General features: G+C 41.9%; 3 protein-coding genes across 20 annotated transcripts in view; 2 read left to right on the plus strand and 1 right to left on the minus strand.

Annotated features, from left to right (window-relative positions):
- Positions 1-6,077, plus strand: part of ogdha (oxoglutarate dehydrogenase a) — a 29,531-nt gene extending 23,454 nt beyond the window's left edge. For 16 of the 17 annotated variants that reach the window (XM_053624220.1, XM_053624232.1, XM_053624222.1 and 13 more), the window contains 11 exons: positions 5-107; positions 233-361; positions 500-650; positions 936-1,063; positions 1,181-1,359; positions 2,298-2,369; positions 2,967-3,092; positions 3,184-3,256; positions 3,772-3,935; positions 4,100-4,254; positions 4,477-6,077. In XM_053624220.1, the coding sequence (XP_053480195.1) occupies positions 5-107; positions 233-361; positions 500-650; positions 936-1,063; positions 1,181-1,359; positions 2,298-2,369; positions 2,967-3,092; positions 3,184-3,256; positions 3,772-3,935; positions 4,100-4,254; positions 4,477-4,597 (1,401 nt within the window). In that variant the 3' untranslated portion in view covers positions 4,598-6,077. Of the gene's footprint in view, positions 1-4; positions 108-232; positions 362-499; positions 651-935; positions 1,064-1,180; positions 1,360-2,096; positions 2,163-2,297; positions 2,370-2,966; positions 3,093-3,183; positions 3,257-3,771; positions 3,936-4,099; positions 4,255-4,476 lie in introns of those variants that run through there. The other variant, XR_008385862.1, reaches the window with a different exon arrangement.
- Positions 6,078-8,113: 2,036 nt separating this feature from the next.
- Positions 8,114-14,786, plus strand: ppiaa (peptidylprolyl isomerase Aa (cyclophilin A)). Of its 2 annotated transcripts, XR_008385866.1 has the most exons (6): positions 8,114-8,304; positions 10,281-10,311; positions 10,428-10,516; positions 11,779-11,951; positions 12,240-13,301; positions 14,488-14,786. XR_008385866.1 is itself a non-coding variant. In XM_053624245.1 (5 exons), exons 1-5 carry the CDS (start codon positions 8,236-8,238, stop codon positions 12,370-12,372), a joined length of 495 nt encoding a protein of 164 aa, XP_053480220.1. In that variant the 5' UTR covers positions 8,114-8,235; the 3' UTR covers positions 12,373-14,786. The 2 variants fall into 2 exon arrangements, 1 of the variants encoding a protein (XP_053480220.1); XM_053624245.1 differs by having other exon boundaries at positions 12,240-14,786.
- Positions 14,787-17,509: 2,723 nt separating this feature from the next.
- Positions 17,510-21,436, minus strand: LOC128607367 (dickkopf-related protein 4-like). The gene is made up of 4 exons (XM_053624138.1): positions 21,332-21,436; positions 20,367-20,477; positions 20,158-20,230; positions 17,510-17,772 (listed from the first exon to the last, which is right to left on the minus strand). Exons 1-4 carry the CDS (start codon positions 21,434-21,436, stop codon positions 17,510-17,512), a joined length of 552 nt encoding a protein of 183 aa, XP_053480113.1.
- Positions 21,437-22,014: the final 578 nt, after the last annotated feature.

The following is a 22,014-nucleotide window of genomic DNA, read 5'->3' on the forward strand; positions in this document are numbered from 1 at the left end:
GCAGGAGGAGATTGCCAAATATGACAAGATCTGTGAGGAGGCTTACACTCGCTCTAAGGACGAGAAAATCCTCCACATCAAGCACTGGCTGGATTCCCCTTGGCCTGGTGTGTGTGTGTGTGTATATTAGTGTGTGTATGCACTTGACCTGTTGACTTCTGTGAAATGTTGTAATAAGACAGCACCCGTTAACACTGTGACATCTTTGTCGTGTGTGTGTGTGTGTGTCCAGGTTTTTTCACACTGGACGGCCAGCCCAAAAGCATGACCTGTCCTTCTACAGGATTGAGTGAGGAGGAGCTGACGCACATCGGTCAGGTGGCATCATCCGTACCTGTGGAAGACTTTACTATTCACGGTGGTGCGTGCACACTCACTCACACACACACACACACACACACACACACACACACACACACACACACACACACACCTGCTGCAGTGTACATTTCATTTCTCTCTCTCTCTCTCTCTCCCTCTCTCTGTGTGTGTTTGTCAGGTCTGAGTCGGATCCTGAAGGCTCGAGGTGAGATGATCCGGAACCGGACGGTGGACTGGGCTCTGGGAGAGTACATGGCCTTCGGTTCTCTTCTCAAAGAGGGGATCCACGTGCGTCTCAGCGGCCAGGACGTGGAGAGAGGAACCTTCAGGTGCTGCTGAGTATTTCCGCGTCGTTTGCGAGGTTTCTCGGACCGTGTGCGCGCAGTGCACGCAGCGTGAGCGCCAGGCGTCACGTCTAAACGACACTTTCGCCTAGGAAAAGCCGCTCGTTTTCCAGTTCCATCGGTTCCCCAAACCCTAGCAGCGGAAACGCTTCTTATGCGATCGGGAAACCGGATCTAGTTTCGTAACCCCGGGTCCCATGTTTTCTTTTTCTAATACCGTCGTCTTTTCATTCCTTTCTTTTTTTTTTTTTTTCTGTCTCTCCTCCACAGTCACCGTCACCACGTCCTCCACGATCAGAACGTGGATAAGAGGACGTGTATCCCCATGAACCACATGGCCCCGAACCAGGCTCCCTACACCGTGTGCAACAGCTCGCTGTCCGAGTACGGAGTGCTAGGTGTGTGTGTGTGTGTGTGTGTGTGTGTGTGTGTGTACGTGTGTACTCACTATCTCTTCATCATGTCTGCCTATGCCTCGAACCCGCCCTGACCTTTTGTTTCTTCGTTTTCCTCAGGTTTCGAGTTGGGATTTGCCATGGCCAGTCCGAACGCTTTGGTTCTGTGGGAGGCCCAGTTTGGAGACTTCCACAACACGGCCCAGTGTATAATCGACCAGTTTATCTGTCCCGGACAGGCCAAGTGGGTCCGCCAGAACGGCATAGTCCTGCTGCTGCCGCACGGCATGGAGGGCATGGTGAGACTACATTTACCCACAATTCACCTGCGTGGGCGGACTTTTATTTTAATTTCACATTCTATTATTATTAGTATTATTATTACTTCATTATTAAACTGGAAAATATACTATAAATAAATACTGGTTACTTCGATGTTGTGGAGCATCCAGGAAACAAGTTACTGCCAGTAGTTCCCTCACCAGACGTTTTTTTATTCTCTGTTGATATTAATAAGACGGAAAAAAAAAACAAGCGTGGGGGCGATGTGACGAAAATATATCGTATCACGGTACACGAGGACATTTTAAGCGGTACGCAGGGATATATAACTTGGCTAACAAAACTGTCTGGAAAACGGTAGTAAAATAATTTTTATTTATTTATTTTTTTTTAAATGTTAAACAGAGTTTGAAAATTTTCTTTAATGCCAACAAAGAAGAGTAAGTTAAGTTTTAAAAAAAAAAAAAAAGTCAAATCTGCATCCATTCAGTACCGTTTCAATTGTAATTATTAAAAACGCTTGTTTTTGTTTAGTTTTTTTTTTTTAAACATCACCACACCGACGATATCTCAGAAAAGTGTTTTGTGTAATCATTTATCACGATATCGAGGTTATATCAATATATCGCCCAGCCCTAAAAAAAAAAAAAACCAACAAAAACAAAACTGTCGTTTTACCAAGAAGATAGAAAGCGTTAGACTTTCCCGTGTCATAAAACTTAAAGATTGAGCTTTACTTCTGACTGTTCCAAAGCACCGACACTGGAGACTCCTTCCACAATGTTAATTGAACATCCTTTCTTGTCTGTCGTTCAACCAGGTACCGTATTCATTCTTCCTATATTGCGATATAGCATTTAAACAGCTGCAGTGAGCGTACACACCAACATGTACTAGTGATTGTGTTATTTAACTTCTCTCTCTCTCTCTCTCTCTCTCTCTTTCTCTTTTGTAGGGTCCCGAGCACTCGTCAGCTCGCCCCGAGCGTTTCCTCCAAATGTGCAACGACGATCCTGATGTTTTCCCCGTAAGACGGATGTTTTTTTACTTCATATTTCGATTAGGTAACATTGCCGTTCTCAGAATCTCACCTGTGCGTCAGGGTTTATTCCGCCGCTTATCCGTTCTCGACCCGTAGACTATTTATTTATTTATTTATTTATTTATTTATTTATTTATTTATTTATTAAAATCCTTTTTACCATTTTTAACACCGACGGGAAGATCGGCAGCAGGCGTTTTTGTCCTTGTTGATACCGCACGGAGCGCTGAAACATTATTTGATGGCAGATATACCAGCAAATTCAAGCACCGCATGGACAAAAATACGACGACGCTCTCATGCAGGATGTTCAACACGAACACGGCGTTTGCAGGGAAATGCGGAAGAGCGCATGACCTCGTTGCGCTGTTCTGAGCATGAACTTTTCTTCGCTGTGTGTTTTGAGCAGAATGGCGGACAAAACTGTCGACTTGTAGATGCAGGACGATAATGATGGATTTTTATACAGATCAGTGTGCGTGCGTGTGTGTGTGTGTGCGCCCGTGTACATCATTAATGGGAAGGTCTCCCGCTGCCTGATCAGAACCGGCGGTGTGTAATTGTGATTCCGATCTGTTGTAGAAAATCACGGACGACTTCGCTGTGCGTCAGCTGTACGACTGTAACTGGATCGTGGTGAACTGCTCCACTCCTGCCAACTTCTTCCACGTGCTGAGGAGGCAAATCCTGCAGCCGTTCAGGAAGCCTGTGAGTTTACACTCACACTGAAACACACACACACACACACACATACAGAGGAACACAGACTGATTGATTAATCTCTCTCTCTCTTCTACAGCTCATTGTTTTCACTCCCAAATCTCTGCTGCGCCACCCAGAGGCCAAGTCCAACTTCGACCTGATGCTGCCTGGTCAGTCATGTGATCGGATTTCATGAGTTTGTTTGACATTTGTAATAATTTTTAAAAAATTTAATTTTGTATTCCATCCTTCTTGTTTTTTCTTCTTGAAGCAGGTGTCTGCCTTTCTGTCTATTGTTGTCTATCTAATTTTGTCGCTAGGGCTGCTTTTTTATTTTTGTGTCTGTCTGTCTGTCTACTGCCCGTCTGTCCTCTATCTATATACGTCTACTCATCTGTTTTATCTTTATCTGGCTGCCTGTCTATCACCTGTCTGTGTGTCTATATTGTCGGTCTGTCTGTCCATCTGTTTATCTTTCTTTGTCTGTCTATACCTGTCTGTCTGTCGCCTGTGTATCTGTCTGTCTGTTCATCTTTCTGTCTGTCTTGGCTTTATAAATAATCGGTCTTGACTTGACATTAGTAGGTATAGTGAAAATTTTTTTGGAATAGCATTTATTATTATTATTATTATTATTATTATTATTATTGAGTGTGTGTGTGTGTGTGTGTGTGTGTGTGTGTAGGCACCCATTTCCTGCGTATGATCCCAGAGGAAGGTCTTGCAGCCCAGGACCCAGCTGCGGTGAAGCGTCTGATCTTCTGCACAGGGAAAGTTTTCTACGAGCTCACACGCGAACGCAAAACCCGTGGCCTGGAGAACACCGTGGCCATCGCACGCATCGAGCAGGTACGACACTCACTTTCGTGCGCTAAGGCATCTTTAGGTGTGTGAGCGTATAAGTATAATCATGTACTATGTACAGTATATTAACAGTAATTACACTGCAGAAGATTTGGTTGGTGGATGATGTAATTGTGTTGACCTCTGACCTCCCCCCCCAAATCCCGCAGCTCTCTCCATTCCCCTTCGACCTGGTCAAGGCCGAGACGGAGAAATACCCCAATGCTGACCTGGTGTGGTGTCAGGAGGAGCATAAGAACCAGGGTTACTACGACTACGTGAAGCCTCGCATGCGCACCACCATCGACCGCTCCAAGCCCGTCTGGTAAACACCATCACACACACACACACACACACACACACACACACACACACCCACACCCTCTCCGCTGCCTCATGACACCAGACAAGTTTTATATAAACTGTAAAACTGTGGAAATTATTGACGTACTGTAATCGTGTTTAATTACAACATGCATACTGGTGTTTTTTTTAAAAATACTGTAGTGTGTTGTGATATTAAGAGTGTGTGTGTGTGTGTGTTTAGGTATGCTGGCCGTGAACCTGCTGCTGCCCCAGCCACCGGCAGCAAGAACTCCCACCTCCTGGAGCTGAAGCGCTTCCTGGACACTGCCTTCAACATGGACGCCTTCAAAGATCACATCTAAGCTCTCATCAGACAGAAATGCTTCGGTTTTACCCCACCTGCTCCAAAAACGTGTCCAGTCAGGTCTTGTTACTGCGTCAAACGCTGCTTTCTCCATCGCGTACATCATCTCTCACACACACACACGCTTCATCTTTCTCGCTCGTACACTTATACACACATACACAACCTAGCAATGAAAGGTAGTTCTCTAAATGCACTGAGCACGCTTCTTTCCGTCCCACACGCACACCTCGACTCATTACCGTTCTGGATTTCTTATTAGACTTTATTATTATTATTATTATTATTATTATTATTATTATTCATTTTTTAAAATTACAGACGTGTTCCTGTAAAAAAGCCACAAATAACAGCACAAGCGTACATCCTATACGGCTAATGCTGGTGTGATGGTTACACACAACCAAAGCACAGCTGGTGACTGATTTAAAAAGAAAAGAAAAAAAGATGGAGGTGGTTCATGCCCCCTGTGGCTTTTTATTCATCGGAGAAGTTTGTTTTAGGTTTAGACGCTTTTTTGCTTCTTTTTTTTTTTTGTGCGCCCCCTTATTCTTCTTCTTCCGGTTTTTATACAAGTATTAGACGATAATAGATGCGAAGCTGTTTTTAAGACTTACGAAAGTGGTATGTGATTTACAATGGATGTAAGGAAAGGAAGTGGTCAAAAAAAAAAAAACAACAACAAAAAAAAACGAAAGTCCGATTGTAAAATACGACAAATCTGATCCAGTGCTCACGCTATCAGATATAGGATAATCGGATATCAGATCCGCACAGCCCGATGACCTCCATATTCCTGTATAAACGATGTAAATTGCTCTGTGCTGATTTTTGTGCTTGCGCCAGGCTACTGACATCCAAACATTATATAATATATATATAATATACATTTCCCCCCTCCCTTTGAAAGGCTTTAAGTACTATTTTATTTTCTTCATCTGTGGTTTTATTTCTGCTTTAAACGGTCATAGTGGGCTCGTTTGAATGTGGTTTCCGTCTGTGATGCACAACAGACGGGACACGTTTCCTGACGGTTCTTTTAAGCTGTATGATTGTATTTATACGAATATGTCCGCACAAAACGAGAGGAGGCTCGTGACCGGTGGTTTTTTTAAAAAAATAATTAATAAATAAATAAATTCCACACGGATCACCACGAGAGCCGCCTCGTCCCGTTTGAGCGTGTTCTCTCAGGTGGGCACACTAAACCCCACCCTCCGCCTACGGCAAACTACACTTCGCATCTGCTCCTCTTCTGCCACACCATGTGCCAAAAAAAACCCCAACAACACAAAACAAAAAACTTTTGATCGGACTGGCTGAAGAACTGTCGGTGAATCCTGTCCGTGTGGGATCGTTCTGCAAGGAAGTGCGTGCCTATCGTTCGAGGACGCAGATGATTTTATTTATTTTTATTTTAGAGAATCGAGCTCCTGTCCTTGTTTATCTTCATTCAATAAACACATTATCTTCTCAGAGCTGCGGACGCTTGGTTTTTATTCATCGACGTGCTTTATCTTGAATTAAAGAAAGAAATGATGATTCAATCACTGCCAGAATTGTTGGCACCCATGAAGAGAAATTATTGTATTAAATTTAATTATTTAAATGTTCCACTCCGACAGAATCAATTGGCTTTCCTTTAAAGCTGCTGCTTTTTTTTTTTTTTTGATAATCGTAGGACCCCCTAAATAAATGGTCATGTTTAAAGAAATCCTTTTGTGACTGCTCTCGGTATTCAGGAACTCCGTTGTAGTCTTTGACCAAAGTTTTTAACACTAAGGGTACAGATGGTGGTTGACCTGCACATCTATACCGCTTATCCTACAGGGTCTCCGGGAACCTGCAGCCTATCCCAGGGAGCATTGGGCACAAGGTGGGGTACATCCTGGACAGGGTGCCAGTCCATCGCAGGACACAATCATGTACACATTCACACACCCGTTCATACACTACGGACACTTTAGACATGCCCATCAGGACCATGGGAGGAAAACGGAGTACCTGGAGGAAACTCCACCCCCGCAGCACGGGGAGAACATGCGAACTCCACACACAGGGCAGCGGCGGGAATCGGACCTCCAACCCTGGAGGTGTAAGTTGAACATGTTAACCAGGAGGAGGGACAAAATATGACAGTTTTAGAATTGTACAGTTTTAACCCCCCCCAAACTATAAAAGATGAACATGGATCAAATTTCCTTACTGTTGACACTGAAGACTCCTTCCTTAATGAAATTTCTCATTACGGAAAACTCCACAGTATCGGTTATAAGTTTTTTCTTTGGTAAGTAACAAAAATTTGTTTAGCATTAGATTATGAATGCTGTGTGTGACCTGTGAATGACATGTGTATGTGTATGTATGTATGATTATATATAATATATATATAATATATATAATATATCTATATATAATATATATATGATTATATATAATATATATATATAATATATAATATATATAATATATATATAATATATATATTATATATATATGTGTATGATATATATAATATAATATAGTATATATATATATGTATGATTATATATAATATATATATATATAATATATATAATATATATATATATAATATATATAATATATATATTATATATATATATAATATATATATATAATATATATATATTATATATATATATAATATATTAAATATATATATTTATATATATATGATATATATATAATAAATGTATATATATATATATATATATATATATATATATATATATATATATATATATATATATATATATTGCTTACTCCTGCAGTCCCATATGCATTAGCATGTGTATCTGTATGTCTACGTATTGTATGATTTCAACGTATGTTGTGTGGGAACTGTGCTGCTTGGGTTACTGTCTGTATGGAGGTTTTTATCGTCTCCCCGTGTCCGTGTGGGATTCCTCTGGGTTCTCTGGTTTTCTCCTACCTCCTGAAAAACATGCAAGGCCCCCTGACTGGCTATGCTAAATCGCCGCTAGGTGTGAATGAGGGTGCGAATTTGTATGTGGTGTCTAGCAGCGCTCCGGCGTCCGGTTCGGGGTACGTCCCCATCTCACACCCAGACTCCGGATCCACCGTGCCCCAAACCAGCAGTTACTGGACACTGACGAATGACCGTGTGGTGCGGAGCAGAATTTTCTGAAGAACACAGGTCACTCGTATTATTTACTTATTATTTACTATACTGTGGTGTGGAAAGGTACAGGAAAGTTTTATTTCCTGTAAAGTTAACCTTTTAGGGCCTTCATGGCTCTATCATCCTCTACACAACACTACATAACGTAGACTGGAAGCCGTGTACACTATCCTAGTACACCATTTTGTGATTGTGCCACTTTCGATGACGTCCACCTTCGCGCGCACGGATTGATTGGCTGCTCGCTACGTCACTCATCCTACTTCCGTGTTCTCATTGGACGCGAGCTTTCGCACAGCGCTATAGAAACCCGCCCCTGACGCTTATAAACCTTACGCCGGCCCCTTTTCCCTTTCTCCTCCATTTCCGAGACCATAGCGACCCGTCTGGGCGAGACAAAAGATTCCCAGTTCGAGCATCATTTAAATTAATATATAAATATATATATTTTAATCAAAAAATAAAAATAAATAATGGCAAACCCTAGAGTTTTCTTCGACATCACTGCAGGTGGAAACCCGCTCGGCAGAGTGATTATGGAGGTAGGATATAAATATATATATATATATATAATAAATGTTTTTGTTTATTATTATTAATATTATTATTATTATTATTATTATTATTCCGTATTGTGAACTTCAGTATAGTATAGTATAGTATAATAGAAATGGCTGTGCTTTTCCACTGGGGTGTGTTTGCGCCAGCGCCTGACCGTTGACTTGTCCTATCCTGCATCCTTTATTCCATTTTTCTGCTGTTTATTCTTTCAATTCATTCATTGTGTGTAGTTGAACTTGAACGCCGGTGTTACGGCACACTCCAGGTATTTAGTAGAGAGACAGATGATGCTCAGTGCCACGGATTGCACCAACCTTGCAGCCAGTTTGCTTTATAAAAACATCCCTAATATGACGATATTTAGCTTAAAGCAAAGCTCTTTCTTCCAGGCTGCATTGTGACAAACTGGCTGGTTATCTCTGCTCAAAACCCTTAATGCAAATCAGTTCATTTTATTTTATTTATTTTTTTGCGCTTATACACAGACAGTGTGTGTTCATTTTTCGGACAATACGCTGTATTATTTATTTATTTATTTATTTTGGTGGGGAGACTGTATTTATTTCCTGGATTAATTTAGCAGCCGACATCCTCCAGAACGTCTGGATGAGATGAAATGTAAGCATAGCTAACGTGGCTAACTCAGCGAACGGTATCTTTTATTGTTTTTAGTGGCGTACGCACTAAAGCGCTAGATTCTTTTATTTTTATATATACATATATATATATTTTCTTCATTCCTGAGGTATATAAAAACGCTTTAATTGCTTAATTAGACGCCTCTGGGTGTTCATTACAATGACAGTTTAGACAGGCTTTAATCTGACAGGTTAAATGCGTCGTGCTATGCGGCACACATGAACCGACGGACGCTTCGTTTGTCTTTGTTTGTTTTATCGTCTAATTTCATTCATTTGTTGATTATTTAACTACATCAGAATCTAACCGAACCTCGAACCCTCTAATAAAATAATTTATAAATAAATTTGTGAATAATAAAGGTGTCTCTAGAGAGACCGTTCCCCCACCCCCCTACTCCATTACCCTCCGTGGAGCTGTCCATGAATTAATTTATAAATGTTCTGGAAAGTTCTATAGTGGGGGAGAGGGGGGGTGGGTGTTGCGGGGGCACGCGCGCGCGCGAATCGAGCGCGTCCTTGAGGCGCTGCGGAGAATTCTCACCGAGAACCCCGCCTTTCTTTATAAAAAAAAAATATGTTAAGGTATGGGGATCCGAAGGATGTACACCAGTTGTGTAGGTATTGTTGTGAAATGCGACATTTTGGTTTAAAAATATAAACCCGGAAACCGGTGTGAATGATTGCGCACGTGGTCAGCTCCCCCCCCCTCCCCCACTTCCTTCTTTCGCGCGCATATACTGTGTATGTGTATATATAATATATACTAATACTGAATCTTAAAACGATTACCTGTACCACACAGACCGCTTATTATTACTGTTATAATTATTATTATTTATTATTATTGTTCCCTTTGCAATCCGTGGCACTTCTTTTATGAGAAGGAAGTATGAATACATGGGTGTGTGTGTGTGTGTGCGCGCGCGCACATGTGTAACTGTAGCCCTTGTGCGCGTTCCCGCCCGACCGCATACCTCATAGCTGCTGCGCGTTCGAGCGCGCTCACGCTTTCAAGTTGCTCTCGGAACCGTCATAAATCGAGTCACGTGATCTGGGCACGTCACTGCCCACCGACAGATTATGCTAGACTGCAGACGTGCATGAGATCCAGGATGTGCACTGCTTGCTGGTCTGCTTGTGTCTGAAGCCACACCCTGTCCACTGCGTCCTGCACTATTTTTGGGAGCGGCTAGTCAAGGAGGCACTTTGGCCTATTTGTAGAGAACTGTTTTTGGGCATGGGTTTGTATTTTGACCAGACTTTTTAAGTATGAAATGTGTATATATTTGTGTTGTTGTTTTTTATTTTTTTAACAGCTGAGAGCTGATGTCGTCCCCAGGACAGCAGGTACGACTCCACCCCCCAGCCCCCCCACCCCACCCCCAAATCCCCTTTTACACATGTCTATCTAAATTAAACCTTGAAAGAAAATTATAAGCAGTAAGTTGTGTGTGTGTTTGCAGAGAACTTCAGGCAGCTGTGCACGGGGCAGCCTGGCTTCGGCTACAAAGGCTCCACCTTCCACCGTGTCATCCCTAACTTCATGTGCCAGGTACGGGTCTTTTCGTTGGAGAACTGAACTTTCTAGCACCAATTTCACCGTCCTTCCACCGAATATACTGTTCCTGTCCTCAATTATTTCGCTGCACTGCCAGCAATGGACAGTAGGGCTGGGCAATATTGCTAAATAAATAAATAAATAAATAATGTCATCCCCCCCCCACCCCCCAAATTTATGAACGGTTCTCAATTACGATTTCGATTCTTGTTCTTACACAATGCAATTGAAAAAGATTGACGCAATTTATTTATAAAGTTGTTGGGGTTTTTTTTTACATTTATTTAAAATAGTAACGGCAGCATCTATAGCAAATAGTGCAAACAATTGTTCTTTTCAATAAAGGATATTTTTTTATTTAAAAAAAAAAAAAAGACATTACTTGCACTATTTGCTTACTATTTTTGCACAACTTTGGTGAACCCTTCTTTCTCGACAGCAAATGGAGACTTTCATGACATGAAATGCCGCCGCAACCGAGAAGTCCGCTTGGGGTTATCTTCCCAAATCCGAGTTCCTTCCCCGTGTACGGAGTGACGTCAAAACAGCATGGTTGCGCACGGCATCACAAATAAACAAAGTAAAACTTCTTGCCTTTAAACGAGTTGTACTGTGTATACAAGTATTCGCTTTAGACCAACCGACATGCAGACATATTCGTTTGTTAAATCGAAAACACTGACCAAACAAGTCCGCCGTTTGAGAAAGAAAACAGACATCGCTCATCAGAGTTAGCCGTGTTCATCCTCACCAATTCCATATCTCCGAAGTGATATTCGAACCTTTCTTTGCTTCGAGCTCAGTCCTCGACAAAGTGCAGCCTGTTTTATCTTGGCGTCTTTGTTTTGTTTTGTTTCGAATATGTGTATGTACAATATAATATAAAAACACGAACAGTCTCCTTTAGAACACTTTGAGAATCGTGTTAAAACCGTTAATTTGTATTGATCATGAAAATCGGCCAGTGTGTTAGGAAAAAGCCACGTAAATTCCCATCGCGTTCATGTCACGTGGCCATATATCAGATGTATATCCGATTTAGGACGGCAAACGAAAGCGGCTCAGGGCTGATTTAAATAAATAAATAAATAATCCGATATTTGTGTCCACACTGTTGGGGAAACCGTTTTACCATAGCGTCTCCATACGGATTGGAAATTCCAGTTCGTACACCATCATGCAGACGTCTTACACATTGGGAAGTGTGTCTGAAGTGTTTTGGCTGCTCCGTCCCCATTAACACTGAACGTTTGCAGGGTGGCGACTTCACAAACCACAACGGAACCGGTGGCAAGTCCATCTACGGCCATAAATTCGAGGACGAGAACTTCTCTCTGAAGCACACGGGGGCTGGCTGCCTGTCCATGGCCAACGCCGGACCCAACACCAACGGCTCGCAGTTCTTCATCTGTACGGCGAACACCAGCTGGTCAGTTTTTATTTTTATTTGCTAATAAACTTGGATTAGAATTTCAGTGTTGGACCAGTCCCGAGGCTTATTCTAGATGGAGGAAGGTTTACGTATTATACTATGACTTCAGCATAGACGGTGTAAACGAAACTGGACCGTGAGGACGGCCTAGTCATTTCATAGGTTTGAAGCTCTGCATGAATTTAGGAGCTTAACGATCCCTTGTGATTTGGTTTGATAAATGTAGCATTCATGATTTTAAAGCTCTGAATAAAACCCTGGACGGACTGCTTTGTGTCCCGTCAGGCTGGATGGGAAGCACGTGGTCTTCGGTCAGGTCGTGGAGGGTTTGGATGTCATCAAGAAGGTGGAGGGCTACGGCAGCAACAGCGGCAAAACCAGCGCCCAGATCGTCATCGCCGATTGCGGCCAGCTCTAGACGCTTCCTGTCCTACCCACGTCTCCTGCACACCCTGATCTCTTAGTCCCCGTGAAACACTGCTCAAATCGCTGCGTTCCTGTCCTGCTTCGACACCCGCTAATCTATTTCCCTTACACCGTCCACTCACGAGTTGCCTCTTTTTTTCTTTTCTTTAATTTTTTTTTTTAAGATCGTTTTCATTTTCATTCGAAAGTAGAAGCCCACGGGCTGTGAGATTCATGTATCAAAATCTGAAAATAAAAAGGGGGAACAACGAGCTCCGAGACATTTCTCACTTCTTGCTCTTGTGTGCTAAAATGGGTGGTTTGATCCTAGCTAATAAATTTCCTAGACTAGCTAGGAACTTTCTCAGCTAGCTGATAAAATTCCATTTCAGTACGATAGGGCAGTAGTAGCATAGCATGACGGTTATGCGGTGAAATAATTTGGCTAAATTATTTACGTTCTGAGCGCTCTGGAAATGTCAGCCAAGACGTAGTGTCAGCGGTTGTGTTTTGGGGTTGTTGTTTTGTTTTTGTTTGTTTTTTCCCATTTCGTCACAGTGGAGCTTCAAAGTCGAACAAAATTCAGCTTTTCAGAGTGATATCAAGCACCTCCTGACCAATCAGGTTGCAAAAAACATGGACAAAGTGCTGGTGAGGGGGGGAAAAAAGTGTCTTGTTGGTGTGTGACTACAAGGAGGTTTAACGCCATGTTGAAGCAAACCTTTTGTTGCCAGTATGTTGAATAACTAACACTGCATACAGTAAAGTCCAACAAGCAGCTCCACTTCTCTTCTTTTTCTGTCTCTAAATCTACAGCAGAAAGAAAACAACTTCACCGCCAGAGGATCTGGAGAGCAAGCCAGGCTAAGTTAGTTTGTAGCTAGGATTGATGAAAACCAGCAAGTATGGAAGTGCCTTAATGGAACTCGCGCTCACTTTTCTGTAAATATCCACCTGAACCCATTAGCAATTACACACACGCACACACACACACACACACGCACAGAATAATAAAGGTATGTACACACACAGCGATTGTTGTCGCTGTACTATGAAGTCACCAGTAGGCGTTCCTACTACTGGTTGCCATAGTAACATTTGTTAGCGGGTGGCACAACTAGCATTCGACTTTTGACAACAAACCAGTTTTCTTGCCGCTTCAATTACACATTCTGTAGGAAGAGTGTGTGTGTGTATATGTACACGTATACACACACATACACACACTCTCTCTCTACTGGTCAAAAGTTTAGACACACTAGTTCTTTATTTTTATTTCCCCCCCAATTTCAGAATAATAAAGTCATCCGAAATCTGGAGTAACACAAATGGAACTATGGGAATTATATTGTGAGGAAAAAAAAAATCTAAATAATTTAGTATTTTAGCATGTTCCATGTAGACGCTATTTTTGGAGAGAATTTCCAGAAATGTATTCGTGGCGTTTTCTCACCCGATGTCTTGAGGAATTTCCCTGAGATGATTTTTAAACAGTATTAAAGGAGTTCCCACCGAGTTCCCATCGGCTGCTTTTGGGAATATTTTTCTCCGAGTCGTCCGGTTAAATAAATAATTTTTTTTGTAAATAAAATGTTCGTTTTCTAATGAAAGAAATGAGTACGTCGACTGTCCACAAACTTTTGACTGGTGGGGTGTGTGTGCTCTTTGCCACTGCGGTGAGAGCACAAGCACCGGACTGTCTGTGTCCACGAAACAATTCGGACTCGCGGGCAGGAGGCATGGCGGATCACCGATCACGTGCGCTCTGCTGTCTCCCCTCCCGTTGTTAGTCGCTGTACCAAAGTTTTTTTTTTTGTTCTTATTAACTTGGACAGATAAAGTGATTGGCTGGTGAGGGAACGGCTTCATACCTGCTGTAACATAAGCGATAGCAGGAACTAGCTTGTTTCGCAGATATAAAAATGTAACTAGAAATGAATTCTACTCTGCAAAATGTTGTAGTATGAGAAGAATAAAACGCTTTGGGTTGTGCCGTTATAGGAAAAAGATCAGCGTCCGCGTGGTACCCCGTGTCCGTTACTCCTTACTTAATCCTGTAACTTGCACACGCTGTAGTCGGTGTGATGCGGTGGAGTTGAACAGGTGTGTCTGGGTTTTTTCCACACAGCAGCTGAACGAAACCAAGCTCGAGTTTCTGCCGAGACCAAATCAGCCCGGATCCTTTCAGCCGCGGGTGTCTGATTTCTCCAACGCCGGCGCGGTGCCGGTTTCTCAGCACTATCCAACACGTCCTAGTGGACAGCTGGGAAGCGTAAAGAGTAACCCTAGCTCTTAGTGAACACTGCGTGCTGGTTTAATTACCCGGACTTGGGGTAAAGAGATCTGCGTGTGTGCAATCTGAGATCGTAAAGAGGCAGGACAGAAAGTTCCTGACTTTAAAAACAATAAAGACATTGTGCAGATTTATTATCCGTGTCTCTGCAGTGCAGCTGTTTTGAGAAGAAAAGGGTTTGTGGTTTTATTTGTGTGTGTGTGTGTGTGTGTGTGTCAAGCTGGGTGTGTCCTCCTAATTCTCCTCCTGGGGACTACATGCATTTCTGCATTGTTGTCTCTAGGTGGCGACAAAAGTTGTTTAAAAAAAAAAAAAGTAAATCAATACACAAAGACTTACACAAAGGAATAATTGAAAGTCGTGTTTTCGTAACACTAAACACTGTAAATAATACACAAGACACCAGCGTTAGAAAGTAGCAGAAACGTAATCGTTTAGAATAATTTCCTTTTAAAGCTTAAATCCAACATATTTCGCTCTAAAACAAGTGCTCGAACCACGACTCGATTCTTCAATACCATCCGTTAGAGAGTGAAATGATGGCCGTGCTGAGTAAACGAGCACGTCCTACATTCAAAAAGGTAAATATATATATTTATGTAGTCATAATGATAATAATATAATAGCTTTAAAACACGATTTCACATACATGAGGATTAAATGGACGGTTTAGTCAGCTTTTACGCTCGATCGGCCGAGACTGTCCCATGGCTGTCCCGCGAGTTTATTTCTTGATTCGTTCAAAATAAAGAAGCAAACTTTGGACAACTGGCTGATCGTGTAAATTAAATTATTTGTTCTTTCTTAAGCATTCATTTAATGTCACAAAATTGTTGACGGCTAGCATGGCTTTTAGCGAGCTTATAAAATCAACAAAGAACAGTTTGAAATAAATGAAATAAAGCGTACACCATCAAACTGTGCCGAGGAAGAAAGCGATTAACCTACGCTGTGACGCTAGGACTGGTTTTAACCGTTTTTAATACCTCGGTGTGTCCGAGTGTCACAAAAACCGCTTTCTCAAGCCTGTGTGAAAGTTTAACAGCTCAACAGGCGAGCGTAGCGAGGTCTGAGGCGAAAGCTACGATTCAGACATGATTCAGACGCGCAGTCTGCACGATGCTAATCAATCACATTAAAGCAAAATTTGGTCACCGAACAACGTGTCTTAGCCTATCAGCTTACATTCAAACGTTACACATTCACTTGCTAGAGCACAAAAATATTTTAGAAACCTGTCTTCAGCCCTAGGCTACGGAAGCCCTCAACGGCCATGCGTCATTCCTTTTTTTCTTTCTTGTTTTCTCGTGATCTCGACTGAATTTTTCTGCGTACTCGCCATCCATCGACCCAAAGTCAGTGGCGTTTTTATTTTTTGAATGGGTTTTTGGTTAAATGCCTGAAATAAGGTCTGTGGTTAACACAAGCTCAAGATATAGTCACGTTTTTTATACTACGACAGAAAATACAACGCTAATACCCCACTCAGGATTTTTTTAAAAAAAAGCTTTTACATGTCTTGATAAAGACGGTTGCTAACAAGTGGCTAAACGGGACTACGGAGGTCGACGGAGAGATTAAACGCCATCACGCCGAGCAGGAAAACTCATCTACTACACCCTCGTTGTGTTTATACTCGCACTCTTGCAGACTATTCCAACACAACTTTCCAACTTGTAGATTGATCAATTTATAGTATTTTCCCATTGCAGTGTTTTTTAAATAAAGATTGAAAGAGTTGTCGGAAGCGTAGCGGTGGTGACGTTGAAGTCATGTGACCGTGGTGTAGTTCGGTTATAGCCTAACTTTAGCTTTTTGTTTACTTCTGTCGAGTGTATCTAGGCTCCGAAATTCATACAAGTTGTGTTCGTTTGTGAAGATTATCTTAATGAACGAAACGTGCAAGAATCATAAAGTTTTGTTGGTCACAGAGTTTAATTTCTGCAATAATCCGAAAGCCAATCGGGAATCCTATTGGATTTCTGTCGAGGGATCCGGGGTGACGCTGACTTCCGGGGTGGCCTACAAAAACACCTCATCCCTGCAGGATCGACGACTTCCACATTAGTGTCGGACGCTTGAGAAGGACACACACCCCCCTCTCTCTTAATGCGGAGATCAATCTCTACACTGGCCAGCTGTTATATTTATGATGGCGAAGATGCCAACGCGCATGTAACACCAGTCCCAATCACAAAGCGCAAGATTTTCTCGGGATGAAATGATGTCGTGAGAAAACGGCTTTACGTTATGTCGAGATCACGAGAAAACTAAGTCGAGATCACGAGAAAACAACGACAACAAAAATGAATAATGCATGGCCGCGTAGGGTTTCCGTACTAGACAGGTGTGTCTGTAATGGAAAGCAGTTGTCTACCTTGTTCTAGCTCTAATCTAATGACTCAGCAGCGTTCTTCTTGTTTCTTTTTACAAGCTAATACGGATATATTACTTTAATTACGTAGGCTAATTCAACTGAAAACATTTTCGTGGGCAATCGGCTCAGCTAAACTAAACGATGAATAGCTGAGTGAATATAGATCGAAGTATTCTCCTCATGTTCTGTGTAAATTTAGTCAAATATTAATCTGTTTAGCAACTAATACCTTCTAGGGATCAGGACTAGTGTTATTATACTTGTTTTGTTTTTTTTAACTCCATGTTTATGAGTTATTTGAGTATGCTAGCTTACAACACACACTTGAGGTGTACCGCTTGCTAACTATAAAAAAAAATAGTAATAAATGCTTGGGATTCATGGAAACTTGATGAAAAATCACACAGCCACAGATTGGGACACAGACAGCATCCGGGTACTGCCCGAGAAGCCGTTAGCGTTTTCCGTTTTAGACACACCCTAATGCGGATTGTCTTGTTCCCTTCCATGAACGCTGCACTCTCCTTGTCCCTTGAGGCTACCAGGCTTCCGGATGCAGTTCAGACCCGCCGTGCAGGCGCAGCGCTTAAAAATTCTGCGGGATTTAGATTTGGGTGGCCCTCCTAAAGTGCACATCTCGCCTTCCTGAGGAACCCTCTGGCACCGTCCTCCGCTGGGGAATTGAACACAGCACCAGCCGTCTCCACAGTCACGTGAGCGCACGCACTCACTCCTCTTCGCCCCTGTGGGTGGAAATAAGTCACGTTTAATAAATTATAAACTATTATAAAAACGTTTCTCAAATATGATTGGCTAAAAGCCTCGTTTGAAGCCGTTGTTTAATACAAACAAACAAAAAATCCTTGATATACGCACGTCTGTGACCATTACACTTAATGTCGTGCTGCCTTCAAGTCCTCCTCGGAAGTTCGTGCGTACGAGTTCACAAGTGGCGATTACGGTGTGGTGTGTGTTCAAGTTGTTTTTGAACAGGTTTAATTTTGCGTTATCAAGGACAAGAAGTTTAGTTTTGCCTTCCTGAAAGAGAATAAAGGACTAAGCATGGCCATTCCATCCATTTTCCATACCGCTTTTCCTACACAGGGTCACAGGGGTCATGGAGGGGTGCACTTCCCAGGGGACTCGGGGCACAAGGCAGGGGACATCGTGGACAGGTTATCAACTCATTACAGGGCACAATCGCACACACATTCGGACACCACGGACAATTTGGGAATGCCATACAACCTACAACACATTTCTTTGAACTGGGGGAGGAAACCGGAGTACCAGAGGAAACCCTCGAGGCACAGGGAGAACATGCAAACTCTGCACACATAGGGCGGAGGTAGGATTTGAACCCCACAACCCCGAGGCAAACGTGCCAACCGCTAAGCCTAAACTGTCTGTTGCAGAAGTCACATGCATATTGTGGACTGCGATTTCTTTTTTTTTCTTTTTTATTTATTTATTTATTTTTAAAAAATTGACACACCCTATACTCCCCCAAATACCAGTTGTAATTATGGTCATATAGTAGTGGCGTTTTTGTGCGTAAACCTTGTAACTACGATATTTCTGACAGGACTTCCGAAGGCAGGACGGAGCCATCGATCATTCTACGAAATGCAGTAGAAAAGTCGTTGGGTTGCTTAGCAACCAAAGCTAAAGGTTAATGGACTACATCGTGTGGCAGAAGAATAGTTTATTGAGAGTATGATTAATAAGTTGAATAATTCATCAAACACTGGATTTTACCATATGTTATCACGTGTAAAGCGATTCTAAGCACACCACTTTACGCCAAGCCTTGCGATCACTTATTGCTTTATAAATTTAGTCCTGTGTTTTGTATCGTGTCTGTATACGCCTGTTAGAACTTTATCCTAGCTAGGGTCATGGTGGATACGGTGCCTATCCCGGGGGAATACACCATGAATGGGACTCCAGACAAACGCAAGGCAATATTCACACACATTCACACACACGGCCAATTTATTTGAGCCAATCCACGTACTGACATGTTACCGTGAGGTGTCGGGATAAACGGAAAACCTGAAGGAAACCCAAACGGACATTGAAAGAACGGGGCACCCTGGAGCTGTGAGGCAGCAACACTACCCGCTGATAAGTCCTTCATCACTGTGAATGAAATTCCTTTATCGTCATCGTACAAGTAGAATAAAATGATGTTTGAATCTTCCAGTGACATGAATAGATAATATATATGTAATAGCAATGATATAATACTGTACATTATACCAAGAGTTGTGCAATATACAACTGTACGTGTTAAAAACCGAACTAGTTGTGTGCACAAGGTTTAAAAAGTTGTCACATTTTAAATAAAACCTAGACTTTTTTTCCCCAGACAAGCCAGGGGATGGTCAAATCAGTGCTTTGGCCCATTTTCAGGTTTGTCAGCTTTATGGATCTAGATATAGATCCTTATAGAACTGATGCTGGCTAGAATTACGGCTTACTCTAGCCCTGAGTTTATTTCGCGGCTGTCGGATTTAAAGGTGCCGTTTGTAATGTTTGAACGGGCCTGTGGATCTGTATCACGTAGTCTAAAAGATTTCTCAAGAACGAAAAAACAAAACGTAATTTGCATCACTTCTTCCATTTTAGGCTTCTAGAAATATATATATATACACACACACACACACACACACACACACACACACACATATATATATATATATATATATATATATATATATATATATATATATATATATATATATATTCTGGCCCTGAAATGAGCTCCAGCTAAAACATAGTTCTTTAAAAAGGCAGCTCTTGAGTCATACGTTGTTTCAGAATAGATTGCGTGGACTAGGGAAGGTATGTCCGTGTTTTCATTCCCGGCAGCAAGAGGACTCGAAAAATTGTAAACCGCTGCTTTAAAGTGACTGTCACTATACGCTATAAGCTATTAAATCTCTTCTACGTCCAGTGATTCAACAACTTCCAAACCAAACCAAACCAAATGAGGACTGTGATAAGTTGTGAGATGGTTACATTTGTGGTCTATGAGTTTATTTTCAACACGACCTGTAAACAAACTAGATTTTTGATTTTTGTGTATGTTTCTTATTTATTTATTTATTTATTTATTTATTTACCTTTTTCGGTGGCTGTATCATCCGGCTTGTTTTTACGACCTTGTCTCTTCTTTGTGCCCTTGCATCTGTTTCCCTGGATTCAGGGAAGAGATAAGTAAGGTAACTGATCAGCGTAAGTTCACCCTCTCCATACTTCAGAGGTTTAAAAAAAACAAAACAATCAGGCAGTGTGTGAAGTGATCCAGTTATTAGTGATTTTCTGTACCAACCTGCTGATTAGTGCATTCTGGGTTTTGCTGTCGTCGTCTCACGTTGTTATGAACGCTCACGTTCACGGTAACCTTCTCTGACGGCATCGCTGTTGTGTTTCTTGTAAAGAGCTTTATAGGACAGCAGAGAAGTAAGAGTGAGTGATGTGGAATGAATGAAGTCTGCATCCTGCTTGGCTCATTACAGTGATGTCTAGTTTGTTACAGCATACTTAACCAAGGCTCACACTGTCAAGAAGCGGGAATCAGAATCGACAACGGAAAACAACTATCACAAGCCCTGAAGCAGAAAAAGATTAGAGCTGAAGCAGGCGATGAGAAGACATGGTAGTATTCAGGGAGAACATAAACTATCATTCAGAAATGGAGGGAAAAGAGATATGAGGAGAAAAAGAAAAGAAGAAAAAAAAACCCAACAACAACAGCTGGAAAACTGTAAACAACTTTAGAGGCAAGTAGAATAAATGTCCACATAATAATCAGAAATATCATGTTGATTTGTTTTTTGTTTTTTTTTTGTTTACTGTGTATATCTTAATATCCACCATTTTGTGATTCTTCCTGATCGTGCTTTGTTGTAACGTGTGAAATCTCTCTCTGATGGTTTTGCTATTTTAAAGTATACAATATAGAACTTGCATCTTTAAATGATTACCTTTATAATAATTTATCATTTATTTCTAACTTTTCTGAACAGTTCTGCTCAGCGTCATTAATGATGTGATACGTTTTAAATGTCCAAACGTAATAAAGAAAAGGCTTCAAGACATTTTTGGTGCGTCTTGGTTTTTTTTTTTTTTTTTTTTTTTTTTTACAAACCATCGTACTTTAAAAAAAAAACGACAACAACAACAACAAAAACATTCTTACACTCATTGAAGCACACGAAGCGGTGCGTTATTTCTGGATGTGGAGTCAGTGTGAGGATGAGGAAGAGGAGGATGAGGATGAGGTTGTGCTCTTACCGGCTCAGGGTCCGTGATAATCTCTCTGGAGGAGCGAATCTCGTTGGAGTCCAAGCAGAGAACCGCTGAGGTGAGGCACAGCGCAAAAACAGCAGGTGTCCACATGGCGAGGAGAGTCGTGCTGAAGGTAGTTTCTCAGCTGCGCTTAAAAGAACCTTCCCAGATGTGTTAAAGACGGCCGTGTCTCTTCTGCGTCAGACTGCGCTGTGAACACACGTCAAAACAGAATGGTTTATATAACAGGCCTGGCATTAGGGCGGTAATTAAGGTCAATTACTACCTGTACGCCGGAGATGAAAAGCTCTTTTACACGTTACACCTTCTGACAAAAGTGTGTGTGTCATCAAAACTATTGGAGCTCTTTGAACGAGGTCCGCGTATTAACCGCATCAGTACGGCCCGGATGGGAGCCGCTTTCCTGCGCCGGAACAGGTGATTTACCTGTTCCCTCGGCTTGAGCCGGCTTCTTCGCGGCCTTTTTAAGCTGACGGTTAATTACCAGAAGATTAGACTTTACTGATCTACAAGGGCTGCTAATGTTCCTTTTAAATGGCCCGAGCAGGCCACTGAATGAAGGTTCAAGGGGAGATGAAAAGCGTTTCCGTTCAAGGCCGTGTTTCCTGATCAAGCCCGCATTAAATGTGGGATTTCCAGCCCACGGTAGCCTGGGGAGAACTGTAATT

Source organism: Ictalurus furcatus, chromosome 5 (genome assembly GCF_023375685.1).
Source record: "Ictalurus furcatus strain D&B chromosome 5, Billie_1.0, whole genome shotgun sequence".
Lineage (NCBI taxonomy): Eukaryota > Metazoa > Chordata > Actinopteri > Siluriformes > Ictaluridae > Ictalurus > Ictalurus furcatus.

Coding starts and splice junctions, on each gene's coding strand:
- ppiaa (XM_053624245.1), top strand. CDS start 8,236: ATGGCAAACCCTAGAGTTTTCTTCGACATCACTGCAGGTGGAAACCCG. Junction 8,305..10,280: donor TCGGCAGAGTGATTATGGAG/GTAGGATATAAA, acceptor TTTTTTTAACAG/CTGAGAGCTGATGTCGTCCC. Junction 11,952..12,239: donor TGTACGGCGAACACCAGCTG/GTCAGTTTTTAT, acceptor GTGTCCCGTCAG/GCTGGATGGGAAGCACGTGG.
- LOC128607367 (XM_053624138.1), bottom strand. CDS start 21,436: ATGTGGACACCTGCTGTTTTTGCGCTGTGCCTCACCTCAGCGGTTCTC. Junction 20,478..21,331: donor TTATCACGGACCCTGAGCCG/GTAAGAGCACAA, acceptor TGTCCTATAAAG/CTCTTTACAAGAAACACAAC. Junction 20,231..20,366: donor CAGAATGCACTAATCAGCAG/GTTGGTACAGAA, acceptor CCCTGAATCCAG/GGAAACAGATGCAAGGGCAC.